The 17,882-nt window shown below is 40.8% G+C and overlaps 1 protein-coding gene across 3 annotated transcripts in view; it reads left to right on the top strand.

Annotated features, from left to right (window-relative positions):
* Nucleotides 1-12,924, top strand: part of SHC4 (SHC adaptor protein 4) — a 32,391-nt gene extending 19,467 nt beyond the window's left edge. For 2 of the 3 annotated variants that reach the window (XM_048052324.2, XM_013177560.3), the window contains 8 exons: nucleotides 314-367; nucleotides 3,287-3,338; nucleotides 3,879-4,005; nucleotides 5,949-6,126; nucleotides 7,661-7,721; nucleotides 9,074-9,253; nucleotides 10,726-10,979; nucleotides 11,687-12,924. In XM_048052324.2, the coding sequence (XP_047908281.1) occupies nucleotides 314-367; nucleotides 3,287-3,338; nucleotides 3,879-4,005; nucleotides 5,949-6,126; nucleotides 7,661-7,721; nucleotides 9,074-9,253; nucleotides 10,726-10,979; nucleotides 11,687-11,842 (1,062 nt within the window). In that variant the 3' untranslated portion in view covers nucleotides 11,843-12,924. The remainder of the gene's footprint in view (nucleotides 1-313; nucleotides 368-3,286; nucleotides 3,339-3,878; nucleotides 4,006-5,948; nucleotides 6,127-7,660; nucleotides 7,722-9,073; nucleotides 9,254-10,725; nucleotides 10,980-11,686) is intronic. The other variant, XM_048052325.2, reaches the window with a different exon arrangement.
* Nucleotides 12,925-17,882: the final 4,958 nt, after the last annotated feature.

Here is a 17,882-nt window from a genome sequence, read left to right as displayed (position 1 = left end):
TAATTTCTCAAGAATTTGTAAAAGCATCCAGTGTTTCCAGTTTTCTCCTGTCAGAGACTCATGTAGCTTTATACAGACCAGGTTAGAAGCTGTTGGCTGAATTCATTCTGAAAACCCTTTAAGGAAGTTTGATCAGATGTTTCCAAGCGTGAACAGGTTGTCTCTAAAAATACTCCTATTTTTAGTTTCTTCATTCACAAATGATGTGTCCATGTATTAATAGATTGGGTTGTGATGAACTTAATTGCTTGCTCTGCTGTTTTCCAAATGCGTGGCACATAAGCATGTTTAACTACTTTGTCATGCTTTTCAGATTATTGCCAACCATCACATGCAGTCCATCTCATTTGCTTCTGGAGGTGACCCAGTAAGTATTGATTTATAAGATATACTTCCGCAGGTATAATGAAATTATTATCAGAACAGAAGTACCTGCAAATACTTTATTTCATCCTGTCCTATCCACAAGCACTAACAGTATGCCATGCTTCTGCATCGTGACTAGGATAACAATAAAACAGTGGGCCTGAGATGGGAAAGGACGCTTGGAACAGAGATTCAGTGGCTGTTTGATAGCTAGGTAGAGTTACTTTTCTCACTGTCCATCAGTGAGCCTCAGTTCACTCAGAAGTCCCCAGACCTGGGGACCGAAGTGTAAGAACACACAAACATAGGAATTATATCAGTTCTATGTAATCCCATGCTGAGTCACAAAAGTGGTCAGCACCAGTGCCTGTAAATTTTAAACATATTTTAAGTCAGACAAAGCTCCTACAAGACAAGCATGGCATTATTTTGCTTGCAGACATGCAGTTTTCTCCTAGTATTATAGTTACAAACTCATTGATGTCATGCAAGAAGTTTTCTATTCTCTTCCAAATCCTTTATTGGAAATGATTGTAAGTGAGGAATCTGTCATCCATAAACATGACCTATTCACTCCTCCAATGTCAGCAAGTTCCTAGCCCTGCCAGTGTTCTAAATTTCATACTCCATGTGCTGTGAAAACAGTATTTTTTTAATCAGTTTTGAATTTTCTGCCCTTCAGTTTTGTGAAATGTCTCCTTGTTCTTGTGTTATGAAACAGGGAATATAGAAGGCTCTGGGTCATGTTCTTGATAACGTGGGGGCTGACGCCAGGCCTAGCTTTGAGTGGAAAATAGCAAATCGGCCCCTCTGGATTTGGGACCAACCAAGGGAAAATAGCTGGGAACCAGGCCTGTGTGACTGATGGATCTTCTCTGGAGGGCCATCGTGGTGATGTAAGAAGCCCTCTGAGAGGTTTTGCCCAAAGTTGCCTGAAAACAGGAGCTTTCTGGAGCTGGGGTGGGAAGTGAGGAGGGAGCATGTGTGCAGTCACTTAATCTGTCTTGCCTCTGAAGTATGTACTATGTCCTAGATGCTGGCTGTGTAAATAGTTTGTCTTTATGTACCATCTCCACTTTGGAAAATTCAGGGATACATTTTCAGACTTACGCTTAGTGACTTATGCGCAGTGGGCTGGATGGGTAATTCCACAGGGCTTGTTTACCTTTTTTTAGTGGTGGTGTTTTTATTACTATTATTGTTATCATTATCCTGCACCGGTCCTACATAGTGATCCCATCAGATCTCACAGGATACACAAGGGCTGGGTCAGTGCTTAAGTGGTAGGACCTCCAAGGAATGTGCTAGCACAACAATGTGCTGCAGGGATTGCTCTTGGTGGTGCAGCTGAGAGAATGTGTAAAACAGAGGTCTCGGTATGGGCGGGAACTATGAATCTAGTGGCACTTCACACAGGGCAATCCTGGTGGCTTGTTGAGCTTTTTTCAGAAATTCCCCTTACATATAAAATGTGCTATGGTTTCCATAGGACATGTCTCTCCACCTGTCTCCACATTCACGGCCTGAACACAGTTCAGTGTTGCTCTTCACTGTTACGGAATGGCAGTATTCTGCTCTAGAGGGGGCTTTATTTTAAAGCAAAGCCATCCATGCAAGTACTTAAACATTGTAAAGATATAAAAATAGCAGGTACTACTGTAGTTGCTTTAGTTTTCCAGTTGCTCTCAAGATCTAATTTATTTTGAAAGTGTATGCTAAAATATTTATGAGCCTTAAGAAAAACCTGAGAGGAAAAGGAAGGAAATTGAGCTCAATAAATGCATGAGAAATATTTAGCTTTCTTTGCTTTAATGATATTAAGTTTGGAGATTTTTTTTCTTTTAATGATCTAGGACAAGATCTGCTGACCCTGAGATCTGCCTCCTGTGTCATTCATTGTGAATTATTAAATGATTGTTCTTGTGCATATTGCAAATTGCCTTTGTTTCCTGCCAGCTGATTGCATCTTCCCTCAAGAGAGCCATGCCTTTAAGCTGCGAATTGCGCTTTCCCCATTCCGCCTTAAAGATCCAAAATAACAAAATGCATCTTTAATTATTAAAAGAATGTTATTCATTACCTCTCCATTTTTACTATAACACTAAATCATCAAGTGACTCTTTGCTTTTGCAATATGACCAGAAATTTTATTTTTTCCATGCCAGTTCCCTTTTCAGTTTCACAAGAAAAAGTGATCATTATTTCAGTGCTGGCTGGAAAAAGAAATCTGAAACAGACAACTGATTATACTGAGGTTGTCTGATCTCAGCGGCAGCCTTGAGGTCCAGAGTAATTTAACCTGATGTTAGCCAGACTAAAATCAGGCAGCAGTGATTGAGATCAGATCCCTATTGTGTTCTGCAACTTTGTAAAGATCAGCTTTTTCTCTAAGATGCCTTTGAAAGTCAATCTTCAGGCTACAGATTGGGAAAATTCTAACTTGCCCTTTGCATTATTTTTGCACTTTTTAATATTCCATAGATATTGATAAGGACTGTTCCAGCTAAAAGATGTGACTGGAAGTCACGCAGCTCTGATGCTTTCCACAGGAGAGGCTTTGAGCTTTGTGGGAGCAGCAGAAGAGAGCAGTATTGTCTGCTGATGAGGCACCAGCTGAGTTTCTTCTGTTGCAGAGTTTGGAACTGAAAACACAGTTTATTGGAAACCCAAAGAATGCAAAATGGTCTACTGCATTTATTACAAGAAAAACATTCCTGCACAATGACTGTGTCAATATCCACCAGTGTATCACTAATCCTTAGCCCCCTTTGCTAGAACCTCTAATTTTTCCTGAATGAAGTATTTTTTGAAAGCTGAAAATCTCTCTGTGTACACTCAGTTGCTTTGTTATGGCGGTAGCTGAACAATCCTACTGTCCATGATGATAATTTTAAAATATTTGTGTTCTTCTTTCCTAAAGGATACGACAGACTATGTTGCATACGTAGCAAAAGATCCCGTTAATCAGAGAGGTATGGAAACAATTTCCAGATTGTTATGCATGTTTTTACAATTGCTTTATCTGTACCAAGGAATTGCTTGAGTTTTAAAATCAGAACTACTGAATAGCCCAATAGTCTATACAGTTTCCATCTTCCATGTATGGATGGGAGTGATGGTATGCAGACTGTGGCTTTAGATGTCATACTCTTTGTGCAATTAAGTGAGGATCCATGGGTCAGATACACAGGATACACCTGTGCCAGGTGCTGGCCCTGCGCTGGGGCAGGATTCTTCCCCAGGCAGCCAAAAATCAGGGCTCTGCCTTGCTTGGGGAGGAAGGTGCAGGAGCACTCCATGAAGAAACCATAAACGGAGAGTTTCTTTTATTGAGGTATAAGTTGGTATTATGATTAAAATACCCCCAGTGCAACTTCCTTAGCACATAATGTCCTAAAGTTATCCAGATGCATAATTTCACGCTCAGCTTTTCTGCTGTAAGCATTACAGCTTGGCTCTATTTTCTGGTATAAAGTGCATTTACCTAATTAAAGCAAGGTGTCTCTTTGCAGCATGCCACATACTGGAATGTCCCAACAGGATGGCACAGGAAGTAATAAACACCATAGGGCAGGCTTTTGAGCTCCGGTTTAAGCAGTACCTGAAGAATCCCTCCAGCCTGGTTACTTCTAATGAAAGGTCAGTATATTCTCAGTCACTTCACTGGCAATTTTCTTCTCTTACTACTTTTCAAGAAAACAGTATACTCCATATATAAGATGCTTTGGATATGCATTCTGGACATATGCTAATTGTAATATATGCTGCATGTACAGAGTATAATAGATGAAAATTAGCTTATTCCAGTAAATGCCACTGATTCCAGTGACATTTGTACAGGTGCATAACAAGATAGAATTCAGCTGTATTGTTTCTTAGCTGGAACAGCCTTATTTTAAATGATGCAAGTAAATTGAGCAAATGTTCAAATTATTCTGCCCAAGCAAGGGCAGAGTAAATGAAGTGGAGAAGTTCTGCTGTATAAATATGATGAACACACACTGAGCTCAGTCCCGAGCCATGCCAAGTTTAAATTCACTGCAGCTGTGGAAATTATGTGGTGGGGGAAAAAAGCAGTTGTAGTTCACCTTTGTGCTGTTCTGCTTGTGTCCTGGCAGGGGCCTGCAGTTCCACCTGGTATGACTTGAATCAGCATCACCTACTGAAATAAGCCCAGCCACTATTTGGCATTTTAAAGTATGCAGTCCTGTCCTCTGCACATTGTTCAAATTACAGGACCTACATTAAATTTCAGACTGCAATTCCCCATTTCAACTACCCTTTTCCCATTGCACTGGACACACAATTCTTGCTTTGACTTATGGCTATCCTCACAGGTTAGCCATGTCTATTTTTCTCAGGCTTTTCTTTAGTGATGCTGAATTGGATCCCTTGCTACCTCCCACAAGCAGGTAAACCTGTAAAGCTGCTTAGCTGCTTCCTGAAACCCTGGAGTCAGTGTGCAGGTGGTGTCACTGCTACAGCACCTGACACAATGGAACAAAACTGGTTTTATTCCATGACAGTGGTACCACCTTCAGGTTATATTTATCTCATTATATAGTGTTTCTAGCCATTCAACTGCTAATACTAGTCTGTTTACACTGGAGACAATAGCCAGAGGAAGAGTCTGTGCTATGAAAGTCTGCTAGGTTATGCCACAAGTAAATTGCAGAAAGGAGAAATGGAAGATGCTAATTAAATTCCCTCCTTGAGCCAAAACCACAGCCATTCTTGGAGAGTGGTCCTCAGACAGAGAACTCGGATATTGCTGTGTGAATGAGTCACCCACCTCCAAACTACTATGAATCACATAATCAAATACTTGCACTGCATATCACATAATCAGCTACTTGAACTTTATCTCTTTCCTGCTCGAGGCCTTTTATCCAATTATATTCTTGTTAAACAGAGAAGTAAGATTTGAGATGAGCTTTTTATTTCGGGACCGGAGACAGTACAGGAAGCGCCTAGTTATTTTGCAGTGTATCAGCTGTACATTTAAGCTATCATCATTCTGTTTTAGCTCAAGAAAAACTTCGGCCACCATCCTTCATGTCATTCAGTGTTTTCTTCAAGCAGAAACAGAATAGTTGTATTGATTCTGATTATTAAAATCAGAGTGCATTCCACTTGGGAAAACTTTTTTTTTTGTAGCAATGTTTGATTTTTCTAAAACAGTGTCATGCCTAAATGCATGAGGTTTTAATTTTCTTTTGTAAGTCATGTCTCTCTCCCGTCCCCCAATCCCTAGATTTATACAGGTGAGATGAGAAGCCAGAGGAATCAATTTTATGGTCAACAATTTGGATACCTTAATGAACAACACATTGGCATCTCAGGGATCTGGGCTGTCTGGTGCTAAGATCATCTCATGGCAGCCTGAACTATGGTGACTCCATTTTTAATCTGGAGAGACGTACCTGGAAAAATAAACAACTCTAAAAGTTTAGACCCAAACCCCTTTATAGCCTCTGTATGGCTAATCTGTATATCGTGTGATGCACAAACACTTGGGATGTTTGCCTGCATTAGAAAGCAGTTGGTAACATTAGTTTCTTTTTTTTCCCATATTTTTTCAGTGAGGCAGCGAATACTAATGGATCAGCTGGGAATTTACAGGAGAGGGAAGATCATGAATATTACAATGAAATTCCAGGGAAAGAGCCTCCCACTGGTGGAGTATTAGACATGCGAATGAAAGTGCAAACAGGCCAAAGGGCTTGCTGTCTTATACAGTGCAGAAAGCAGCCTTGCTCAGTAAGTACATCATCTTCTGGAATAACTATTCACTACCTATTATGGGAATGAATAATAAAGTGTTATTGTGGTATAAAGCATGGTGTTAACATCAGAACCAGGTCCTGATTATCCTGGGAAAGGTTTTTTAGGCAAGATTTAATGATGCTTAGTACATAATTAAATCCCAAAGCACTTTCTGAAGATTAACTGGTTTGTCTTTAGAGTACTTTTAGGAGACCAAGGATTCCCTTGTTCACTTTTTAGTTGTGAGAAGGAAATAGATACAGACTTGAATAGCTTATCTAACAGAACATTTATAAAATCTGGGACTTCCTGGCTCCAAATTCTGTGATCTGATAAGTATTTCATCTTGTCCATTATGTTCTACAATCTATACATGCAACATTAACTGATTGCAATGTATATGCAACATTAATTACATTTGGAATGTTTGAAGAGATTCTGTCAAATTAGCCACAGCTTTCAAGGACAGCAAAAATGCAAATATCCATGGCTTTTGCCTGGGATAGTCACAAATTAAAAAATAAATAAATCAGGAAACACCGTCATTTCCTCATTCAGGGAAGCAGGCAGGCACTATCACTTTGCTAAGGGGGTGTACACTCAGCCATGCCTGCCGGCAGCAAGTTGGTGCCACTTCAGAAGTTGCTTCTCCCAGTGGTGGTTTGTCTCTGGCAGCAACCACTCCATCAATTTTCGAGTATGTTAATTTAAACCATAGTCCACGTCTGCTGTGGGTCTGGTAGACTCCATCCCTGGCCCCCAAACAATTCTCTAAATGGTATGTGGCTCTATCCTGAGTTTGCATTCAAAGCTCTCCAGGGTTGCAAGAAACTACCCTGCAACATGTAATTGCAATTGTCTTCTTTCCATGGGGTGTTAACTTTTTCTTCTTAGTTCCCTTCAGTTCTTTTAGGGATTCTTGGTGACTGTTTTACCATGATGTCTGTAGTTCTTCTTCCTTGTTTTTTTATTGCAAGGAACAGTTATAAGGAAATATGAACTTTACCTAGGAGTTAATCTGTTCCTGCTGCATGTTCTTTATACGTCATCATCATATTTCAGTTTATGACTTCAAAACTATCTCCCTTGAAACTGTTACTTTTGTGACTTTGATTAAAAAAAAAAAAAGTGCCTCCAGCTCAATCAGACCTGGCGTCAGAGTTCACCTTCATGATAACATCTGTAGAAATGACAGTGAAAAAATGAGTTGTCCATTAAAGAATTGGGGCTCAGTTCAGCTGCTGAAACCCACACCTGGTGCATCTGCACAGGACTGGCAGTTAGGGCATAGGATTTAGGTACATTAAGCCGTAGATACATTACTGGGCAATTAACAGTCTCAGTGGGGGTTGAGTATGTCCAGATGTGATATCCTGGAGAAAGTATCAGCATGAAATATTGAGGAGATGGGATTTTTTTGTGAAGATTTGTTAACTGGATCACAGTTAACTAGTACATGGATGTTATGAAGTTATCGGAGGTTTCCAAGGGACTATTGTATGTGACTCTTTTTATGATTTTTGTGCAGACAGGCAGCCCAACATTCATCAATATATATGAAAATTGCCCAGAAGAAAACAAAACTGTGGGTATGTACTCTATTTTCCTTCACTTGTGTATGCAAAAAGTAACCAAGGCAACCTGACTGGAAGGGCTGTGCCTTTGCTTTCCATACAATGGTGAAAAGTGTCCTGCTTAGTGGGTCATTTCTGGTTTCCTAGATGAAGGGCGGACAACAAAGCCTTACAGCTTTTCAAAAGGGCACTAATCTGTCTTCATGTCTTCTGGCAGACTTACTCATTTTACTTGTCATGATACTGTACAGTAGCTCTTTGTTGTTTTATTCTTTCCCACTCTTTGAAGAAGGAGGATATTTCTTTGCTTTAACAGTCTCTGAAAATACCCCTTCCCCCTACAAATACACTAGGAGACCCAGCTGTCAGCGTTGGGTTGCTGTTCCAGTGGAGTCTGTGGCCTTGATTCCAGTGTCACTGGCTTCTGCGTTTAACCGTGTCCTTCCCTTCCCTTGGGGAGCTTTGTGCCCCCAATCCTGCTTTAGCAAAATCTGCTCTCTGGGTCCCCAAGGGATTACCACCCTACATCCCTTTCTGGACTTTGCCTGCCACAGCTAATGCCCTAAGCATGTTTCCTCAGCTCATCTCTCTCACTGCAAAATGACATCCTTTTTTGAATTCCCACCTCCACTATTATAAGGAGATCAATTACACTGTCTACAGGGGATACTGCAATTTCTTGTGTTATTTCTGATTTAAGGAAAGGAAAAATCAAATGGTTTCTACAAAGAGAGGGTGAACAAATAATGAATGAATGAATAGATCTATGACTAAAATGTTTGCTAAAGAGCAAAAGTATGTGTGTATTTGGCTAGCTGAAGCGGCATTATTTTCATACACTGCAGGGGATATTCTGTTAGTCTCTTCCTAGGCTTGGATCCTAACCTGACAGATGTGGCTCTGGCTCTGTAGACAGAGCCGCAAAGCACCAACCTCCTCCATCTCCATGCTCCACCAGAACAGCAAGAGAGAGAATTGTTCAGCTTCCCACGAAGCTTGTGGTGCAGAGGGGAAGGAAGGGGTTTTGCAACAAACAATGCTTACAGCTTGTGTCTCTGTAGAGTCGTATGTATTAATTTCTTTTCAATCAGTGGGGGTTTTACTGCTGACATTAATTGAAGCAGAACTGAACCAGTGTGGAACATTTTTGAAAACATCATTTTAACTGATTCTGAATAGCGTACCTTGTGCCTTGTAGCCATAAGGGGGGAAAAAAGGAAAGAAAAGAACAGTTCATCTGCCAATTTCTGTTTCCCTTCTGAGTGATTTTAATAGGATATACAAGAACAACAGTATTCATATTTCAGCTTTTGCAGTTATTTTGAGTTTTTTTTTTTAAATCTATGCATACTGTTTATTAATTGCAGGTCATTGTGGTGAAAGATCACAGAAGACAAAGAGAGATGCGACATTATTGAAGCCTGCCTACAAAACAGATCTTTTTGATGATCCGTGTTACATCAACACACAGGCCCTGCAGTCTGCAGCCTGTACAGCCCGTGGTACAGCAGCAGCACATGGCCACGGGAGCCCACTGCATCATGGAAGTAGGTGCTTGTTGCTATATGGTATCTTTCTATGCTTTGAAAAGAGGGGACTTGTCAGCCATGGGCAAAGAGAAAGCTTTTGGTTTTCCCATAAGAAATACAGAGTTTGTGTGTGGAAAGGGTCCTTCCTGTTTTTTTCTTCTTTTTTCGCTTCTTAAATTCAAGGCAAAGATGAAAAGTGCTGACAGCGAGCGTGAGCATGTAGAATAACCTTTCATCATCTGTAGTTGCTTGATGACAACAAATAGTGTCACATATTCCACAGGTGGTAATAAGCAAGTATTTAAGATATTATGGAAGCTTAGGACTGCACTGTGCTTTAAGGGAGAGGGCTCCCCTCTGTGCTTATCTCACCTGTTGTAATCTGGAAATGACCTCAGATTCTTTTGTTTCCCAGGCAATAGCATGCAAGGTCAATATGGGATTGTTATGAACACTTGATCTCAATTCTTGCATAAGTGACCATTGAATCTCATCCAATAACTTCTAAATCAAATTGTTTGATCAGCAGTATCTATTAAATATATGTCCGATTAAGTCTTGATTTAAAGATTCCAAGTGGTGGATATCCATTAGGTGACTATACCGTTGCTACTGATTTTTCTTATTATTGAAAACACTTTTTGAAAGAGCTTTTACCTTTTATGGTTTCCCACTGAGTGTTTTCTCTGTCAGAGTTGGCTCCGTACAAAACAGTGGGCTAAGGACTGGACAGATCTATCTACAGCAAAGGAAATCTGTGACCACTGAGACATTTCCAACCCAGGGCTGTATTACGCTCTAAAAGGAACTGGCTATATCCTGAGGAGCCTTATGTTGCACAATTTCATTGAAGAAGTGGTATCCTCTTATTTTCCTCAGAAAAATCCTGCCTGTGAATCATTTGCAGTCTGACTGGCTATATCCCAAACCACCCAGTTTTGTTAGTACATTCAGTAATTGTTCGTTTTTTCACAGCAGATGCATCATGCTGTAATCCTTCCCTTCTGGCTACACTGGCCATGTTGTCTGACATTCCTGCACATAGCTGGAGCCACTCAACACAACTCTCCCAATGAGCCGTGACAATCTCTTCAGAGCTTGTTAAGGAAGAAGGAAAAACTAGATCTTAAAGGCTAAAAACAACAGCAGTCTTGGTTTTTATGGGGAAGATTTGACTTTTTAATAAAACCAAAGAAATACAAAACCAAAGCATGAGAGCATCAGAAAAAAAATTTTTTCCAATCCCTGTTGCCTAGCAACCCAAGGTTTACCCATCTAAGGTATGGGAGGAGATCTTATGATAACATTACCTAATGCTCTGGAGGGTTGTGAGCATTCATGTATGTGTATTATTACAGGCTGTATGGTTGGCCTGATCACAGCTTCAAGACTGAATTATTTGAATTTTTAAAAGCTACAGAAATATCCTCTTACTTCCTTTTAGGGTGAAGTTCTAGGTGAAGTATCCAGTATGTTCCCTTTCATTTCAGAGTTACCAGAAGCTGTTCAGCAGAGTGCCACAAGCAACACAGCTGGTGCCTGTGTTCTGCCACAAATAAAAAAACAGCTAAAGAATGAAGATTGTTACCATGGCAAATTAAACAGGAAAGCAGCAGAGAGCCTCTTAGTCAACGATGGGGATTTTTTGGTGCGAGAGAGCGCAACATCACCTGGGCAGTACGTCCTCAGTGGGCTTCAGGGAGGGCAAGCAAAGCATCTTCTCTTGGTGGATCCTGAGGGCAAGGTATGAACATTTCATACATGGAAATTTCAAGGCTGCTGAGGTATTTCAGTCAGAATGCATGGGTGCATTTCTGGACGTGGAACTGATCTGATTCCCTTCAGGTTAATTTAAATTGAGCCAGTGACTAAAGTAGGTTTAAAAGTTCAATTCAAGAACTTACAAGCACCTAAGCACCGTGGAAATAGAAGTGAGGTGCTTAAATATAATTGTTAGTCCAGGTGCTGATAATTAGTGTACAAACTTAATATATCCTTTGATTCATTATTAAATTTCCGGAAAAATAGCCCTAATGTTAAATAATGAAGTTGATTTACTAACATGCTTCTGGATACAGAAAAGGTAGAGGAGGTTTGATGTCTTTTATATTCTACCTGCTTCTGCTCAGGACTAGAAGAGCGCTCTTGAGTGACGTTTCTCAGAGGAGACAGTAAATCAGAAAACAAAATTCTTAGTAGGATTTAGGGAAAAATATCTCTCTTCTGTGGAGGAAGAAAAAAAAAAGGTTTTGTTTCCTTTAACTTGGTCCTCCAATTTTCACGTCAGTTAATGGTAAGTCAAAGGATAAGTCTGAATTACTGCTATAGCCTAATGATCCTGCTCCATTGAATTCAGTAGCTTAAATGTTTTTTTGACTTCAATGGGCTAGGCTCATGTCCAACTACTTACAAGCACAATATAACCTTAAATTCTTTTGCTTCTTTCATTAGGTGAGAACCAAAGACCATATATTTGATAGTGTGAGTCATCTTATTCAGTATCACATGGAAAATAATTTGCCAATCATCTCTTCTGGAAGTGAAGTGAGCTTGAAACAGCCTGTAAGGAAAGAGAATAATATGGGACACATGCAATATCACCTATGATCCCTTGGATCTCACAAATCCCAAGACAATTTGTATCTGAAAATTGCATTGACTATTATAAAACTTTATATTATGAAGCCAATTCAAAAAGTATAGACTGCATTTTTTGCTGCTGTTCCAGAAGGTATTCTTTTGTGTATGTATGTATGAATATATGTATATGTGTATATCTATGTAGATCTATAGAGATCAATAAGCATAGTTATATAGATATATATAATCTTAACAAAATTACACCTTCAGAGTGTGAGATTCATTTGTGAGAAGGTATTTTAGACATGCACAAATGTCACTTTCAAGGTCATACTGAATCAGTAACTATTTAAAAGCACAATTAAACCTCTACATGCAAAAGCTCACTTGAATGAACTACTGGAACATTAGTATGTGCCTTTTAGCATAGAATTATTGGAAACCAATATTATTTATACTGAATTAATTTTGGGTGGTTAAACAAACATGTCAAAGCTTTTAACTGTTTGCCAAAAACAAATACGATTTGAATATTACTAAAATGTCACCTGCTTTCGAGAGACACTAACAATTTCACTTTGCTTGTAACAGCACTTTACTAGCAAGTAATGTTTGAAATGAATGGCATTCACAATACAGAAAGGTTTGTCTGGTTTCTTAATTGTTTTTTTATCGCTGACTACTCAAAAATTTGAGATTATGCAACATTTACGAAGTTGAAATTAATACATGTAATATAATTTTGGAATAGAACTTGTTACAAGGACAAGCATGCTAGATCCTAATATTTTTGTCTTGCATATGATTTTAGTATTACTACTAATTAATACTGGAGACATCCCTTTTTAAAGGTAGGCTAAAATATATTTTCACTGCTTAAATAGTTGTTTACAAACTAGAAAAGCTGAACAAAACTAATGATACATTTTGAGAGAAACCTATTTAAAAGACTGTTTGAATTTCGCATGTGCCCTTATTCAGTGTTCTTTCCAAAACAATATATGATTTTACTTGTAATCATGTGGAGTCCATTTGTTCCCAAAAAGCCTTTTAAAGGAAACCTATGAATTGTTTGGTCACAATAAATACTCTCAATATGAACAATCCTATATTCAGAGTTAACAGAGGTTTCTTGGGCTTCCTGTTGAAGAAACGGTGATTTAGTAAGTAGCTTAAGAAAGGGAAGGAGGATCTGGAGAATGAGACTGGTAGCCTGGGTGATATCCTGAGAAAGTTGTCCCTTTAAGATAAGTGATGTCTTCTGGCACCAGCAGGGACATTCTCTCTGTCTCCCAGCCCACCAACTTAGTTCCATAAGGCAGACAATTGTGGATAGTCACCAATTGCTGGAAGAAAAGATTTGACTGTAAAAGAATAAATTCTGTTATTTTGCCTGTGTTCATGTTACATGGGATAGTATAGTAAGAGCTCTTTCCTCTGGAAAACAAAAGGGGTCATACGCATAAAATAAAATAATTTAAGACACATGCTTTCTTAGAGGGGAGAATATGATGTAAAGAGCCACATTCAGAGCTGTCTAAAACCAGCTTTATTCTCTTCCTTAGCTAATACGCACAAAATATATTTCATTCTTTAATAACAACATGATTAAAATACTCAATTACATATACTGAAGTGGTGAGAAGCTCTAAAACGTTGGTAACTCATTCCCTTGATAATAGTCTGGCATTACTGATATTTCAAGGCTTTAGAACAGATTAAGCTTATGCCTGTTCCATCATATCCAAGGTTCCCACCTGCAAAAAAGGCCCCCAGTAGAAATTCATGTTCAAATTTTGTGCCACTGCAAGGACAGGTGGCAAGAAACTGTAAGTGAGTGGAATACAAAGTGCCTGCATAGTATACATTTTCATACATCTTACCAAACTTCATATAGTGTACAACGCTTGACATGACTTTATTGAGCAAACTATGAAACAAAAATAGCTATTTCTCTGGCATGTCAAGGGAAGAGAATGACTTGCATAAGGTAGTTTTGATATTTTCATCAAAGCTGAATTTTATGACAGGTCATAGAAAGCAAATGTATGAAACTCCATCTCTATTTTTAGTATAAATCAAAGCTACTGACAACTAGAATAATAGTGTTTGGAGTTGTGATAGCATGAGATCGAAGTTGTATGAATTTGGCTGATACTGACTTTTTTCATTTCACCATTTTCAGTTTACCAATGGGTAAAAACAGCCACAGCAATTATGTGATGTTTGGATTACAGTACAATACAGTCCAAGTCTCTCTCTTTGAATATCACTAACTTTAACAGAAGCAAGACCGGAATCTTTGTTTTGTTCCCAATTCTTTTGTATGTGAAGTAACACGCTGAAGGAAAAAGGGAAGAAAAATGAATTAACTGGGTGCTAATGTAATAATGTGGTGATTTAACTGATGGGCAGCTAAACACCATCTTGCTGCTCTCTCACTCCTCCTCAACAGAATGAGGGAATGAAAAAAAAATCAATGGAAAAAAAAGCTCATGGATTGAGATAAGGAGAGGGAAACTGCTCACCAATTACTGTCATGGGCAAAACAGACTCAACATAAGGGAGATTAATGTAATTTATTGCCTGTTCATAACAGGCTACAGCAGTGAGAACTAAAAGCAAACTAAAAACGCCTTCCTTCCATCTGCCCTCTTCTACATCCCTGTCTGATGTTGGGAAATGGTGGTTACAGTCAGTCCATAACACTTCATCTGTGCTGCTCCTTTGTGGTCACTCTCTGCCCCTGTTCCAGCATGCAATTCCTCCCACAGGATGCTGTCCTTCATGAACTAATCCTGCGGAGGCTTCCCACAGGCAGCAGCTCTTCAAGAGCTGCTCCCGTATGCGTCCACACCACAGGGTCCATCATTCAGGAGCAAACTGCTCCGGCATGAGTTCCCCCATGGGCCACAGCTCCCCCCAGATTCCCTGCCTGTGTGGGGGCTCTTCTCCACAGGCTGCAACTATGGCCTGGGGTGTGCTTCTGCGGGGGCTCTCCATGGGTCGCAGCCTCCTCCAGGCCACATCCACCTGCTCCACCAGGGGCTCCTCCACGGGCTGCAGCGTGGAGATCTGCTCCATGTGGGACCCATGGGCTGCAGGGGAACTTCTGCTCCAACATCTGCAGCACCTCCTGCCCTGCTTGGTGACTGCAGGGTTGTTTCTCTAGAGTTTCTCACTCCTCTCTCCTAGCTGCTGTTGCACAGTGCCATTTCCCTTTCTTAAATCTGCTCTCACAGAGGTGCAAACAGCATTGCTCACTGGCTCAACTTTGGCTAGTGGTGGGTTCCTTTTGGAGCTGGCTCTGATCTGACATGGGGCAGCTTCTGGACTCTTCTCACGGAGGCAACACCTGCAACCTCCTGCTACCAGAACCTTACCACATAAACCCAATACAAATAAACAAGTAACTCAAAATCTCTTGATGCAAAAGAGAGAAAGCAAAGAATCCAAACAATTACAGGCATTCTCCTAGACTAAATTCCATCCATTTTTTTCTGGAATGGAACTAGGAACTTGGTTTGGAGTTTCTAACTTTTATGTGCCTTTGATTCATGGAAGAACTCTACAATTCAAAGCAAATGAGTTATAAAGTAGGTATATGGTTTATTTCAGCGCTGGGCGCATGTGGGATAGCTCCCAAAGGCATGCACACCCTAACGTGGCAACTTGCTTTGGTTACATGCAGTAAAGAGTTACATATGCATGATGTTTCCCAATACACCTATATATATGCATAACCTATCCCCGCTTTGTATTAAAATTAGCTCCAAGAAGTCATTTCCATAAACTCCTCCCGTTGGTACTTGCACAGTGCCTTCTGGTGGTGGTTGTCGGAGGGTCATGGGGATGAAGGCTGATAACTTTTCTTCATCACCACTAGTTGACCCCCCACCAGACTCAGCTGCTCCTTGGCTCTTGCCCAAACCACAAGGTCGGTCTCAGCTGGTTTTTGAGACAGGTCCCCCATTTTTGTCAGGAAACATCCTCTGTGAGGGGCCCCGTGACTCCTTGTTTCGGTTAATTTGCACAGTAGTAAGCAAAGACACTCAGCAACATCTATTTTAATGCGATTAAGCAAGCTCCCATTCTTCCATTCCTGGCTTTAATAATAATGATTGTTTTATTTAGAAATCATTAATGTGATTAAACAAGCCCCCATTCTTCTATCCCTGGCTTCACCTTTACTCAGCTTCTTCTCCATGGACCAGCCATCTCATGTAAACTACACTATCTTATCTCCCATGTGGAAGTCTTAGAATTAATCATGCTATATTAAAATACTTTCAATTCTGAAAAGTTTAAAAAAGTATTGGTTTTGAGAAGGTTAATATGACCTTCAGGCACATATAGACTTCTTTTAAAAACAATTTAAACTTCATTTAAAAATGCTTGTGAAGATGTTGAGGAAATAGTAAGAACTGGTTAATCTCAGTTGTACTGGTTACTAGTACACCCTGGGAATAATAGCTAATTTCACAGAATCACAGAATCATCTAGGTTGGAAGAGACCTCCAAGATCACCTAGTCCAACCTCTGACCTAACACTAAGAAGTCCTCCACTAAACTGTATCACTAAGCTCTACATCTAAACGTCTTTCAAAGACCTCCAGGGATGGTGACTCAACCACTTCCCTGGGCAGCCTATTCCAATGTCTAACAACCCTTTCAGTAAAGAAGTTCTTCCTAATATCCAACCTAAACCTCCCCTGGCGCAACTTTAGCCCATTCCCCCTCGTCCTGTCACCAGGCACGTGGGAGAATATACCAACCCCCACCTCGCTACAGCCTCCTTTAAGATATCTGTAGAGTGCGATAAGGTCGCCCCTGAGCCTCCTCTTCTCCAGGCTGAACAATCCCAGCTCCCTCAGCTGCTCCTGTAACAAGTAAGACTTGTTCTCCAGACCCCTCACCAGCTTGATCGCCCTTCTCTGGACTCTCTCGAGCACCTCCATGTCCTTCTTGTAGTGAGGGGCCCAAAACTGAACACAGTACTCAAGGTGCGGCCTCACCAGAGCCGAGTACAGGGGCACAATCACTTCCCTAGACCTGCTGGCCACACTGCTTCTTATGCAAGCCAGGATGCTGTTGGCCTTCTTGGCCACCTGAGCACACTGCTGGCTCATATTCAGTTGACTATCAACCAACACTCCCAGGTCCTTCTCTGCCAGGCAGCTTTCCAACCACTCATCTCCCAGCCTGTAGTGCTACTTGGGGTTGTTGTGTCCCAGGTGCAGGACCCGGCACTTGGCCTTGTTGAACTTCATACAGTTGGCCTCATCCTATCCAGATCCTCCTGCAGAGCCTTCCTGCCCTCGAGCAGGTCGACACACGCACCTAACTTGGTGTCACCTGCAAACTTACTGAGGGTGCACTGGACGCCCTCATCCAGCTCATCGATAAAGATATTAAAGAGGACTGGCCCCAGTACTGAGCCCTGGGGGACTCCACTAGTGACCGGCCTCCAACTGGATTTAACTCCATTCACCACGACTCTTTGGGCCCAACTACCCAGCCAGTTTCTAACCCAACGAAGCATACGCCAGTCCAAGCCCCGAGCAGCCAGTTTCTTGAGGAGAATGCTGTGGGAAATTTTGCCACATTTACAAGGCTTAGCATGTTAATTCTTTTTCAAGGCGCCTAGAAATTTCACTGAAACGCATTATCACACGTATCTGTTTGCTCCCATGAATAAAAACATTACAACAAATGATTCAATCGCCTCTCTCCAACCAGAACTTCCATTTTCAGCTGCTAGGGCAGGAAGCACTTTTAGAGCTGAGGCTGTCACCAGATGGAGCTGTTACATATCTTCCTCATCACTGAACAAACGCTCATTGTTTGAGAAACCTTCCTGATTTTTTTTTTTCTGAATGTTTGCTACAGGCTATTCTGTGGAAGGAGTTTGGGAGCCCAGAAACTTTATTTTATTATTTTATTTTATTTTATTTGAAGCAGATTACAATACTGGGAAGCCTGGGAGCCCACACAGGCCCCCCGGCTGGGGCTTGGGGGGGCAGGGGCCTGCTCCCCCCGCCGGGCGCCGCGGCCATCTTGTGCCCGC

This window comes from Anser cygnoides, chromosome 11 (genome assembly GCF_040182565.1).
Source record: "Anser cygnoides isolate HZ-2024a breed goose chromosome 11, Taihu_goose_T2T_genome, whole genome shotgun sequence".
Lineage (NCBI taxonomy): Eukaryota > Metazoa > Chordata > Aves > Anseriformes > Anatidae > Anser > Anser cygnoides.
Note: the sequence above shows the minus strand (reverse complement) of the source record. Positions and strands in the feature narration are given on the sequence as shown.